This window comes from Lucilia cuprina, chromosome 3 (assembly GCF_022045245.1).
Source record: "Lucilia cuprina isolate Lc7/37 chromosome 3, ASM2204524v1, whole genome shotgun sequence".
Taxonomy (NCBI): Eukaryota; Metazoa; Arthropoda; class Insecta; order Diptera; family Calliphoridae; genus Lucilia; species Lucilia cuprina.
In genome coordinates, this window is record NC_060951.1 from 45,743,937 (window position 1) to 45,757,047 (window position 13,111).

Below are 13,111 nucleotides of genomic sequence, written 5' to 3' on the forward strand. Positions count from 1 at the left end.
AAACCACTTTAAACTATAAGATCTGCTTATAAATTTATATTTTTTTAATAATAGCAACATTGCATAACATTTTTACATAATTTTTGTTAACAATTTTTCAGCAAAAGTACAGTTTTTTAAGCATTTTTATAAATAATTTCATCAAACATCTGGCAGCATTTGGTAAAAGTTAAAAGAAAAAGTGGGATAATTCATCGCGGTTTTTATTAAAAGCGTTCATTCTCTAATCAAAAGTTGAAATAAAAAGACGTGAATAAAAAGCGCTAAAAAGCCAAGAAGAAAAAACAAATTATTTGCAAAAAAAAAAAACTTAAAATTTAAAGAAAAGGTAAGTTTTTAGCAAAATAATAAAAGTATTAAAAAAAGTTTCTGGAAAAAAAGTTATATAAAGTGTATTTGTGTAAAATATTTGAAAACAAAAGTGGGTGCTCCGCTAAATGAGACTCCCATGGACAATTATTTTTTTTTTCTTTTTCATAATTATACTGGATACACAAAAGCAACGACGACACAACTATGGTTGGCTGGTCCGACTTTTAGATGTGAAAGACGTTAGCGGTGTGCAGTTGTGCACAAAAAAAATAAGTATTGTGATGTCTGACTATACTACTGCTGAACTGAATATTACAATTTCTTGATAAAGTAACAAAATAAAATCAAAATGGCGGATCTGATTTTCGAGGAAAAATGGAAATTTTTTTACGAAAAAAATAGTTTTTCCAGAAATTTTCCTTAAAAAAAAAGTAAATTTTTAACAAAAATTTTATTTCTTTTAAACAAGTTTAAAAAGTGCTTAAATATTGTGTTTGTTTAGAAAATTTGAAAAATTTTCATAATTTTGTGAAATATTTGAAAAATTATTTTTCTCAAAAAAAAATTATTGGTTTTTATTTTGTTAGTCAAGCTTATGGTTTCTTTGCCATCACTTTTTCCCCATCTTTTGTATTAATGTGCTTTTCTGTTTGGTAGTTCGTGTTTGTGCATGATTTTTTTCTTTATTATTTGGCGGCTTGTCAATATGTGTGTGTATACGTGTTTTCGTTGATTTCTGTTGTGTGCTTATTATTCGCTGTCTTCTTCTATTTGCTGTAGAAGAAGAAAAAGAGATAGACACACAAACATAAATTCGCGCGCGCAACACAATTTTTTTTTTCATATGTTTTTGTTGGTTAACACAGCAATTTGTTTTGTTTTTATCCACGATTTCTCCACAGTGTTGCATTTTTTTGTAATATTGTTGGTAAAATGAAGATTAATTATAATTATGTTAAAATTTATTTGATTTAATTATGATTTTGGCGCCCTTTTTTGAAGTTGCATATTGAAGTGTGGTTTTTATTAATGGGGGTCATTGCTTTTTTGGGTTTAAATTGTTTTGTTTGTAAATAATTATATAAAAAGTACGCAATTATTTAAAAATATTTAAATGACGTCACTTATTTTGTACTCATGTTTATTTAAAATACATTATTTATTACGTTAACAATAGAAATATTTTATAGTGATTCATTTTTAGTTTTTCTTAAGATGCACAAATCTTTTTACTCCGCCATAAACAATAATAAAATAGACTGATCCAAAAATGGCAATAGTTTAGCCTATAAATTAATTCTTAGACTGTCACACTAATCAAGAGACTTATTTATAGTCTAGTCGATGGACTACTCAATATACTTGTCTATGGTCTAGTCTGGATAATTCAATAGACAAGTCTTTGGTGTATTCTGTGGACTTGTCTATTAGTTATTAGTTATATTAGTGTATTGACTATTACAAAGATATGTCGGTGGACTAGCCATTAGGCATGTCTGTGGACAAGTTAATAGTTTATTAGTAAGTTTGATAGAAGGATGTATATACACCAAATCCGAAAAAATACACATAATCCTCTATCGGGCCTGTTGTGTGCTACTAAATTGATACCTTAAGTAGACCTCCGGCCTACCAGACTAGAACACTAATCTACCGGATGCCAGACTTTTTTAGACTTTCAATAAATCTATGGTCTAGTATGTAGACTTGTAAATATGAACTCATCTATTTACATTATCTCTCTATATATATTGGCCTCTATTCGTAATTTGAATAGAAATTTTCTCTTTTTGGAAACTTAGGTATTCTGCATTTCGATTCAACTCTCCGCCACATAAATAACAACTTACAAAAACGTAATTACGATCGAAATGCAGAATACACGCAATCGTAAAGCATTGAAACGAAATGGAATTGCTTCTATTTTTTTCTTACGATTCAGTTTTTTGTTGGAATACCTTTTTTCGATCATTGCTGAATGATGAATGCGTAAACGTAATCGAAATGCAGAATAGAAATGATTAGTCTATAGATTAGGCCAAAGAATTCGGTGGAAAAGTCGTATGTGGACAAGTCTATAGTCTAATATGCGGAGTAGTATAACTAACACTATACATACGAGTCAATAACTAGTTTGTTGTAATTAGTTCGATTGTGGCCGATATTTCTTTCGTGGACAAAAACTTTCGGTTGAAACAGATGTCACTGGGTTGATAATATTTGGGCAAGGATGACTCAAGACTTTCCGGAGTAAAGATTCAGTTGTCAGCAGTGCAACAATATTGTTGTTGTAACAGCTCGACTGTGGCCGATAGTTCTTTCCTGGGGAAAAAACTTTCGGTTGATACAGTTGTCGCTGGGTTGACAATCTTTGGCCGAATATGACTCGGGTCGTTCCGGAGCGAAGATCCAATTGTCGTGGGAACGCAACAATATTGTGAAATAGTCTGCTTATTCTATGGACTCTTCTATTGACTAACTCATACACTGATTTTTCTATTAATTTTCCATATTGCTACTAATACAGTTAGGTAGAAACAGCAGCTGCGGGTCTTGTGGGTTTTATTCCTTAAAATAGTTTTATAAATCTTGTATAAATCCCCTTTCAGAGATAATTGAAGTGGTAAAGAAAGAAAAGTTTGATTTATGGCGGAAAATGTACATTAAATTTCTTGTAGTCTTTTTTCTCAACAAAGAGAATTTTTTCATTACAAACAAAATTTACAAGAACTTTTAATTACGCGCCAAAATTACACATTGACATGTATCAATATATATTTACCTCCAAACCAACAAGCCATCATCGTCATTAAAACATTTGGCTTAACTTAAGAAACAGCTGAAAATCTTTCAATATAATTTTTACCGCCTTAAAGATTTAGGTAAAAAAATAAACAATAGAATTGTGTAGACAAATAACTAGCAGATGTGTTTTTATAACAATTATTTTCAAAAATATATCACCCTCTCTTTTTTTCCTCTGCTTACTACTAAGGCCTTTTAGCCAATAGTAATTAACCCAACTCTAGGTATTAAATGAAAATTGTAAAAATTAATATCATCTCATAAGATTTGTAATATTACATCAGTTAGCTGCAAGCAGTTGAAGAGTGTAGTTACACGAAAAAAAGAAATAATTTGTTATAAAAATATATATTTGTTGTTTTGTGTTAAAAAAAATAAAAAAGTAAGAAAATTGTTTATTTGCAAAATTAAGTGAAAATGTGATTGATTTAAAAAAATCACTTTAAAAAGTTTAAATACAAGTAAAAAAATGAAATTTTCAAAATATGACGAAATTAAAAATGTCCTAAATAATTTAATAAAAGTGAATATAATTAAAAATGGACATTAAATATTAAATCCTGAGATGGAAGTAGAAACTCTTGATATTTTCAAAACTACGTTTAAAATTAATAATAAACTTTCAAATCAAATTCTTAGAAAAACTATAAAACGATGCTAGTCTTTTAGTATAATTCTTAAAAACAAAATGGCTGTTTCAAGCGTATATTTAATAAATCACTTTACCTTATTTTGAAAAATGTTTCATACAAATTGTTGTTGTTTTTTTTTTAAGAAATATTAGAAATATTTCGCTGTGATTTGTTATACAAAACTTTGGTGTAAAATTAACTTTGCATTAAAGAAATATTTGTTAATATTTCTTTTAATATAAAATTTTGTAAACAATTTCTTATTTAAAATAAAGGTCAAAAGTTTACTACTTATTAATATGAGATAAGAAATGTCATCATACTATATAATAAAGAAACAACACGAAAGACGCATTTAAAAATAATGACGTTACACACCCAAATGAAAAGGCTAATTTAGGGATTTGAATCCACTATAGCCAACTTTAGGAATGAAAAATTTCAAATGTTTTACTTTAATATTACATATTTTTCCTTTTTCAGTTAAAAAATGGCCCGTACTAAGCAGACTGCTCGTAAATCCACCGGTGGTAAAGCCCCCCGTAAACAATTGGCTACCAAAGCTGCACGTAAATCAGCACCCTCTACCGGTGGTGTCAAGAAGCCCCATCGTTACCGTCCCGGTACCGTTGCTCTTCGTGAAATCCGTCGTTACCAGAAATCCACAGAATTGCTTATCCGCAAATTGCCTTTCCAACGTTTAGTGCGTGAAATTGCCCAGGATTTCAAGACCGATTTACGTTTCCAATCTGCTGCTATCGGTGCTTTGCAAGTAAGTAATTCACTCACATTTTTTATGGATTTGTTATTATTTAAAATAAATAAAAGAATGTCATGTTCCCACGACTATGTATTGAATCATACGTCTTCAAAAAATGTCTTCTTTTCCTTTAGGAACAATTTTGAATGTTCTACTTTTTTCTTAATTGCAAGTAACGATTTAACTATTTAAATATTTTAAGTTCATTGGCCTTTAAAGTTGAAATTTATTAATTGATATTGACAACAATAACAATGTGATAAGAAATACTGTTCTCTTTAACATTCTAGTTATTGATGGACAAAAGTTTAAACTTTTTTCAATAAGATTTCTTTATTTGCTATTTATTGCATTTATTTACAAAAATTTTAAAGCTTTTTTATATAGAAATTAAAAAGGAATTCTTAATTGAAATAGGTATTCTTTTTTTTTCGAAATAATTTGGAAACTTCAGATTTCATTTACATTTTTACTAACTTTTGCAATTTTAGTTTGACTTTAAGTTTAAGAAACATTGAATTTTATAACTTCGAACTTAAAACTCTTAATGGCCCCATATTCTCTATTTCAATTTGAATCGAAATTTTCTCCGTTTCGCAACTTTGGTATTCTGCATTTCGATTCGACTCTCCGCCACATAAACAACAACTTTTAAAAACGTAATTACGATCAAAATGCAGAATATACACAATCGTAAAGCATTGAAACGAAATGGAATTGCTTCTTCGTTTTTCTACGATTCAGGTTTTTTGTTGGTATACCTTTTTTCGATCATTGCGTAAACGCGTAATCGAAATGCAGAATAGGGATGAATATGATTTATAAAACTTTAAAGATTTATGAATTTTGAGTTTTATTCATTTTTTTTTTAAATTCGAACTTACAAATTTTGAAAATATTTCTAAAATTATTTTTATTTGATTGATTTTTGAAAAATTTTGAAAATTGTTAAAATATTTTAATCATGAGGTTAGTTTGAGTTCAAAATTTCAAATTTTGAAAAAATCTTAAAAATATTTTAAATGTAGTTTTATAGATTGTAAGCATTTCAAGTAAAGTTCGAAAATTTAAACTTAATTTCGAAAAAAATGTTAAAATTGTTATACTATCCTCTAGGATTACAAAAATTATAATCTCGATTTTATTAAAAGCCAATTTTTACATTTTTTAAATTCGAAATTTAAAATTATTTTTAAAAATGTTTGCAATATGCGAATTTTTAAAACATTCGAATAATGGAACTTGTTTTCGAAAATTCGAACTTCGAAATATATTTAAAGTTGTTAAAAAAATCTCTGCATCATTGTTATTTCTATTAACTTTTTTGTTTCATTTTTAACTTATTTGCGAAATTTCGAACTTAACTTCGAAAAAAAATTTAAAGCTGTTAAAATAAACTCTGACTAGGGTAGTACTAAAATTAACATTTTTGTTTCATTTTGTGGCCAATTTTTTACAGTTTTTCAAATTCGAATTTAGAAATTTTGAAAAAAGATTTGAAATTTTTTTTTTTTTTTTTGAGAATTTCGAAATTATTTTTGAAAATTCGAGAAAAATTTAAAACTTTTAACTTTATATCCCAAGGACCTTTAAAATTTTTGTTGCATTTAAGACAATTTTTTTAACATTTTCAATTTTGAAATAATTTTTCTTTAAAAAATTTTACTAATTTCGTTTTTTCTTCTTTTCTTTCTACTTTCTTCATATTTATAGGAAGCCTCTGAAGCCTATTTGGTGGGATTGTTTGAAGACACTAACTTGTGCGCTATTCACGCCAAGCGTGTCACCATTATGCCTAAAGACATTCAGTTGGCCCGTCGTATTCGCGGTGAACGTGCTTAAGCGCTGATTGTTTTTGCATATTTATACATAAAATATAATTATACAACAATTTATATTATACATAATTATCTTTAAAAAAAACAACAACAACAACAAAACTACACAATTCTTACATATTCTCTCGTTCTCTTAATTATTTAAATTTCAAAATTGAAATATTAAAATTATAAATGAAATTTTTAACAACAACAACCACATAAAAAGAAAATATTATAAATTTTTATTAATAAACAAAAAAATATTATAAATAATATAAATACAAAAATACATAAATATGTAAACATATACAATAGTAATTATATATAAAAATAGAAAAGAAAACTTTATTATAAGTCCAACAATTAATAGCATTCAGCTCAAAACCACCAACATCCACTGTCCCCCCCCCCAAAAAAAAGTAACTTTAACATCATAGTTAATCATATTAATAACAACATCAACCAACAGTTTAAAAGAAAAAGCTGCTAACACATTTTTTTTTTTCAAAATCTGTAAATTCTTTATTAGATTATTAAGAAATTTATATAAAATCAAAAAGAAAAAAAAAAAACCTGCTCTATAATTTAAATTAAATTAAACAGAGTTTTATAATAATAAAAAAACAACAAAAAAATTATATGAAAATAAAAGACATTTTCGTTTTAAAATAAAAATTTTTAACAACAAACTGTTTTATTTTAAATTATGGAGGATTTTTTTCTTTGTTTTTTGTTTAATATAGAAAATTTCTTAAGATTTTCTTTTAAAGAACGTTTTTTTTTTCTTAAGGATTTTAAAGTGTTGGCAGTTTTATTTAAGTTTTAATAGGGTTTTTTTTATTAAAACTTTTTTTATCTCTTAATTTTTTTTAGCAAACATATAAAGAAAACTACTAAAACAACAACAACAAGTTTTTGTAGTTAAGTTAAAATTAAAAGTTGGTTTTAAATTTAATTTTTGTTTTTATAATTTTTTTTAACTAAATGTTAAAATTACAAAATTTTAAAGCTTTTCATAATCAATAGAATTTTTTTTAGTTATAAATGTTAACAATTTACAAGAAAAAATCAACTTTAAGCAGAGTTTTTATATAAAATTTTGTTTAAACTTGGAGTTTTTTTTTAAAGAAAATTGTTTAACAAAAGAGAATTTTAATTAAAATATAAAAAAGTAATAAAATTATTATTAATTTTCTTTAAAAGCTTTTAAAATTTTGTACTAATTTCTTTTAGTTTTAAAAAGTTTTATAAACTAAGCGTCTGTTGCTTTAAATGCTAACCAACAAGTATTTTTGTAGTTTTTTTTTTATTGAAAACAACAAATAAATTCAAAAAATTTTTATTGTTTTCAATATAAATTGAGAAAGAAATAGAGCAACAGGCAGTAAATTTAAATTTTAAAACTTAAGCTTTTTTTTTAAACTATAACAACTTTAGAACTCAACTTTTTTTAAATAATTTTTACTTTTTTTATATTATTATTATTTAAACTTTTTTTTATAAACTTATTACTTTTGAATTATTACTTTTTGAATTAAACTTTTATTTATGGGAATTTTTTTTTACAAATTTTGTTATTTAAAGTTAAGTGTAAGTTTAGTTTTGTAACTTAAAAAGAGATTTAAAAAAAACAGTTTAAATCGATTTTTTAAACATTTTAAAAAGATTTTATTAAAAAATTTAACGTTTTTTTAGAACTAAAACTAACAAACGATTTATTTAACACGAACTTAATAAGAATTTCTTATTTATTCACTTTCTTAAAGAAATGTTGAATATTTAAGAAATTTACAAAACTTCCTGCTAAATAAATACACAAAGTTAGAAAAAAAACCAAGAAATTTAAATGAAAATATAAAATAAAACGTTAAATTAATAACAACAATAAGAAAATAAAGAAATCTCTAATTTTGTAAGTAAACTAAACTTAAAACAAATTTTTTTTAAAAATTAACCACAATTGTTAATTTTTATAAAATTTTCTTTAAATAACAAAAAAAAAAAAAACAAATAATCACATTATTTTTTTTTATTATTATAAATATTGGATATGGTAGTTTATACATTTATAGCTCAATTTTTAAAACACATTAATTCCCTCTTAAATATTAATTATTATTATTTTTTCTTTACAACTTATATTATTAACTTTTAAATATTTTAAAACAAAACATTTAATATCTCTTATATAAATATCAATATTAAAACAAAACATAATTATAATTATCTCTATATATATATAAATTTTAAAAAAATATATGTAATTTTAAGGCTTAAATATAAGGGTATCAATTATTATTATTATTATTACATATAACTGCATTAATGATTTCCGAAGTAAAAAAATAAGAAGAAAATAAAAACCATAAGATTTATAAATTTACTTAAAAACATCTTAGCTAAATAGAAAACATTAACAACATCTAATGTTTTCCACATCTAAAAGTCTCTTTTTAACTTTTAGTTGTGTACTTTAGCCAAACAATCGGCAAAAAAGATGTTTTTATCTATAAATTTTATAAATTCTTTAAGAATTAAACTTAAGTATTTAATATATAAGTATATAAATGTCTCTTACTTAGTGCTGCATTAACAGAGCTTGCTCGCACTTCAACCGTAACAAAAACAAAAAAAAATTATTAATTAACATAACATTTCTTTTTAATACAATTTTTTTTATTATCATTATTATTATTCTTATTATTAATATAATTTTTCTTTATTATTAATCTTACTTTTTTTAAAAATTATATATAAAACTTATATTACTTTTATTATAACACAATTTATAAAATATTCATATAACTTTTAATTATTACAATTAACCCCCTTATACCCCAAACAATTCTTTTTAAATTATTTTATTTACTACTTATCTAGTATATAAAATATTTTATTAAGTTTTGTTTTTAATACTTTTTTTTTCTTTATTACAAACAATTTATATTTTTCTTTTAATATTTTTTTGTGAATTATTTTATCTCAATTTATATTATTAATTAATTATTATTATTATAAAAAAATAACCATAATTTTGTAACCATTACAAAAAAGAAACAAAAACAAAAGAATATGTAGTTTTTAACCTGTGTATTCGTTAAAAGTAAATGTTAAAATAAACATCAAAAACATCATCTAGCATAGGCTTTCAAGAAAAGCCAAAAAAAAAACAAAACAAAAATGTGTTTTTAGTTTCTAGCAAGGGTTCAGGTTATATGCCACACGCCAGCTAAAGTGGCTGTCACACAAAAAGTACAGTTGTAGGCAAAAGCCACAGTTAAAGTGAAATATCAAATGCTACTTTTTATATAATGGTTTACAAACAAACATATATACACATAGTTGAGAATGTATTAAGATAGAATACACAAATAAATATTCTATTCACATACAGTTCCGCTCATGATTTTAAATCAATTTTTTTTCAGTTTCTTATCACCAATATTAACTGTAGACTAGTTATTATAATTGTCCCTATTCTACATTTCAATTCGAATCGAAATTTTCTGCATTTGGCAACTTTGGTATTCTGCATTTCGATTCGACTCTCAGCCACATAAACAACAACTTACAAAAACGTAATTACGATCGAAATGCAGAATAGACACTATCGTAAAGCATTAAAATGAAATAGAATCGCTTCTTCCTTTTCTGCGTAAACGTAATCGAAATGCAGAATAAGGCTGAATAATTGTAACTTTAGACTGTTCGAGACTCTAAATTCCTTCGCCACACTTCACTTAAAATTTCTTATAAAGAAATTATGTTTGAAAGCATTTTCAACGCAAAGTGAATTGTTTTACAAAGTAAGGGGGTAATAAATAGAGACAATTATAGTAGTTAAGTCCGTTATCCAGACTATAAATTAGTCTATGTTCTAGGCAGTACAAATCAAAATGTAGATCAGTGTCTATAGAAAAGACTTAGACTTAATTAGTCTATTTATAAGTCTATTAACAAGACTATAGTCCAAACTAAACAATTGGCCTATAGTCCGTATTATATATAGATCAGTCTATAGTCGAAGTTATAGTTCAAATCAGACTCATGTTCCTACTATATAGCAGTCTATATTCCATACTATAGAACAGTATTTAGACCAAACATGTAAGATTCTAGTTCAAGCGTATAAATAAATCTCTAATACCGACTAAATATCTGTTTATAGTCTAGGCTACAGAGCAGTTTTTAGTACAAACTTCATACCTGGCTAAACATCAATTCATTGTCCTGACTATAGGTTAGTCAAGTCCAGAATTTAGAACAGTCTAGTCCAGATCAAGTCTTATTCAGTCTGTCAGTTTATTTTTCTGACTGCAGATTAGTCAGAGTCCAGGCAATAGATTAGTCTATAGTCCAGACTATAGATCAATCTATATTCCATCAGATCCGTCTATAGTCCAGGGGGTTACTCTGTAACTCAATTCGAATACATGTTAAATACATAGTGTTTCAAAAACTTTATCTTTCGAATCGAAATACGAAGTAACCCCCAGGCTACATATCATTCTATAGTCCAGATTACAGATCCGTTCTATAGTCCAGACTATAGATCTTCTACAGTCCAGACTATAGATCTTCTATAGTCCAGACTATAGATCTTCTATAGTCCAGACTATAAATCTTCTATAGTCTAGACTATAGATCTTCTATAGTCCAGACTATTGATTTTCTATAGTCTAAACTATATATCTTCTATAGTCCAGATTATAGATCTTCTATGATCCAGACTATAGATCTTCTATAGTCCAGACTATTGATCTCCTATAGTACAGACTATTGATCTTCTATAGTATAGACTATTGGTCTTCTATGGTCTAGACTATATATCTTCTATAGTACAGACTATAGATCTTCTATAGTCTAAACTATATATCTTCTATAGTCCAGATTATAGATCTTCTATGATCCAGACTATAGATCTTCTATGATCCAGACTATAGATATTCTATAGTCCAGACTATAGATCTTCTATAGTCCAGACTATAGATCTTCTATAGTCCAGACTATTGATCTTCTATAGTATAGACTATAGGTCTTCTATAGTCTAGACTATATATCTTCTATAGTACAGACTATAGATCTTCTATTCTCCAGACTATAGATATTCTATTCTCCAGACTATAGATATTCTATAGTCCAGACTACAGATCTTCTATTGTCCAGACTATACACCTTTTATAGTCCAGATCAGTCTATAGTCCATACTACAGTTTAGTTCAGAAAAATCTGTGAAAAACACTTATTTTTATTAAACCCTGTGCGTGCTTTTCTATCAAACTTAAAAAAGCTTATACTAAATTAAAGCTTTACTAATAAAGTCCACATACGACACTAATTAAAAACTTTGCATAAATAACTATGAAAGTATAAAACAATAAAGAGATACGTAAAAATATTTCAGTACAACTACTAAACTGGAAACAATCACTCACAGCTGCATTTGTTAAATAGTTAGACTGACCCCCCACCAGCAATAAAACATCAACAAAGATGTATGAGGACATGAAAAATAAAACTATTTTAGTTACAGGTGCTGGAGCAGGTAAGTAAACAAACACATATTACTTAATCTCTTTTTTTCCCGCTAATCTATGTACCATAAACTGATTAAAAATGTTTATCATCTCGAAAAAAGGCATTGGTAATGCTTTGTGTAAGCAATTAGCCGAGGCAGGGGCAAATGTTATCGCTGTAGCGCGATCAGTCGAACAATTGAAAGAGCTAAAAACACAACAACCCACCATACAAACATTACAAATCGATCTAAAAGATTGGCAACAAGTACGTCAACAATTACAAAAGGTACCCACATTAGATGGACTTGTCAATAATGCCGGTATTGCGATCATTAAACCTTTTATTGAGCTAACCGAACAAGATTTTGATGAGTAAGTTAGCTATATACTTACTATCAATTTTATTCGAATAATTTGTTAAATTCTTAATTCCAGCACCTTCGATGTCAACATCAAGGCGGTTTTTAATGTTACTCAAACTTTATTACCTAAACTTAAAGACAATTCTAGTATTGTTATGGTATCTTCTCTGGCAGCCTCACGATCATTTGATGGTCATGCTGCGTATAGTGCCACAAAGGCAGCTGTTGATTCGTTGACCCGTTCATTGGCTTTAGAATTGGGTCCACGTAAAATACGTGTGAATTCGGTTAATCCTACTGTGGTCTTGACAAAAATGGGTCGTGATAATTGGAGTGATCCTGCTAAAGCTGATCCCTTATTGGCACATATACCCTTACATAGATTTTGTGAAGTGCAGGAGGTTATCGATGCTATGGTCTATTTACTGAGCGAAAAATCAAGTTTTGTTAATGGTCATCATTTGAATTTGGAAGGTGGCTATTCGGTGTCATAGGTAGTTGTTAACTGGTGTTGAAAATTAAAATATTTTGAAATGATTTGCAAGGTGTGGTGTTTAATTTAGATAATGAAGAATATTATTGTTTTTTAATCTATAAATTTCGAATGTTAGAATTCTTGTTTGAAAATTAACATACAAAATTTCCATCCAATATTGAGAATTTCTTTTCGAAGTAGACAATTTCTATTTGAAGCTCAATTTTTTTTAAATTCTAAATAACCCTTAGGGCATTATTCATTACAACTTATCACAGGTTAATAAGACAATTTTTTATACAAAATTTGTTTAATAAACCTTAAATAAATTGTTATGAATAAGGCAAATGAAAACATTTTTATTTTAAATCGAAATTTTATATTCATATTTTTATTCGAAATCAGGAGTTTCAGGATATTGAAAAT

At 26.4% G+C, this 13,111-nt stretch overlaps 2 protein-coding genes across 3 annotated transcripts; both read left to right on the forward strand.

Annotated features, from left to right (window-relative positions):
• Window positions 1-216: 216 nt before the first annotated feature.
• On the forward strand, window positions 217-6,834 carry LOC111677733 (histone H3.3A). 2 transcript variants are annotated; one of them, XM_023438922.2, is made up of 3 exons: window positions 217-328; window positions 4,233-4,521; window positions 6,223-6,834. In XM_023438922.2, the coding sequence occupies exons 2-3, from the start codon at window positions 4,240-4,242 to the stop codon at window positions 6,349-6,351; spliced, it is 411 nt and encodes a 136-aa protein (XP_023294690.1). In that variant the 5' UTR covers window positions 217-328; window positions 4,233-4,239; the 3' UTR covers window positions 6,352-6,834. The 2 variants fall into 2 exon arrangements, with proteins under 2 accessions (XP_023294690.1, XP_046802377.1); XM_046946421.1 differs by lacking the exon at window positions 217-328 and adding an exon at window positions 3,413-3,499.
• Window positions 6,835-11,713: 4,879 nt separating this feature from the next.
• LOC124419045 (L-xylulose reductase) lies at window positions 11,714-12,754 on the forward strand. The gene is made up of 3 exons (XM_046947232.1): window positions 11,714-11,874; window positions 11,968-12,220; window positions 12,284-12,754. The coding sequence occupies exons 1-3, from the start codon at window positions 11,823-11,825 to the stop codon at window positions 12,702-12,704; spliced, it is 726 nt and encodes a 241-aa protein (XP_046803188.1). The 5' UTR covers window positions 11,714-11,822; the 3' UTR covers window positions 12,705-12,754.
• Window positions 12,755-13,111: the final 357 nt, after the last annotated feature.

What these genes read in the sequence shown, in the direction of transcription:
- LOC111677733 (XM_023438922.2), top strand. Translation starts at nt 4,240, where the DNA reads ATGGCCCGTACTAAGCAGACTGCTCGTAAATCCACCGGTGGTAAAGCC. An exon ending in CTGCTATCGGTGCTTTGCAA is followed by an intron (nt 4,522 to 6,222) that starts GTAAGTAATTCA and finishes TCATATTTATAG; the next exon opens with GAAGCCTCTGAAGCCTATTT.
- LOC124419045 (XM_046947232.1), top strand. Translation starts at nt 11,823, where the DNA reads ATGTATGAGGACATGAAAAATAAAACTATTTTAGTTACAGGTGCTGGA. An exon ending in AGTTACAGGTGCTGGAGCAG is followed by an intron (nt 11,875 to 11,967) that starts GTAAGTAAACAA and finishes TCTCGAAAAAAG; the next exon opens with GCATTGGTAATGCTTTGTGT. An exon ending in ACCGAACAAGATTTTGATGA is followed by an intron (nt 12,221 to 12,283) that starts GTAAGTTAGCTA and finishes TCTTAATTCCAG; the next exon opens with CACCTTCGATGTCAACATCA.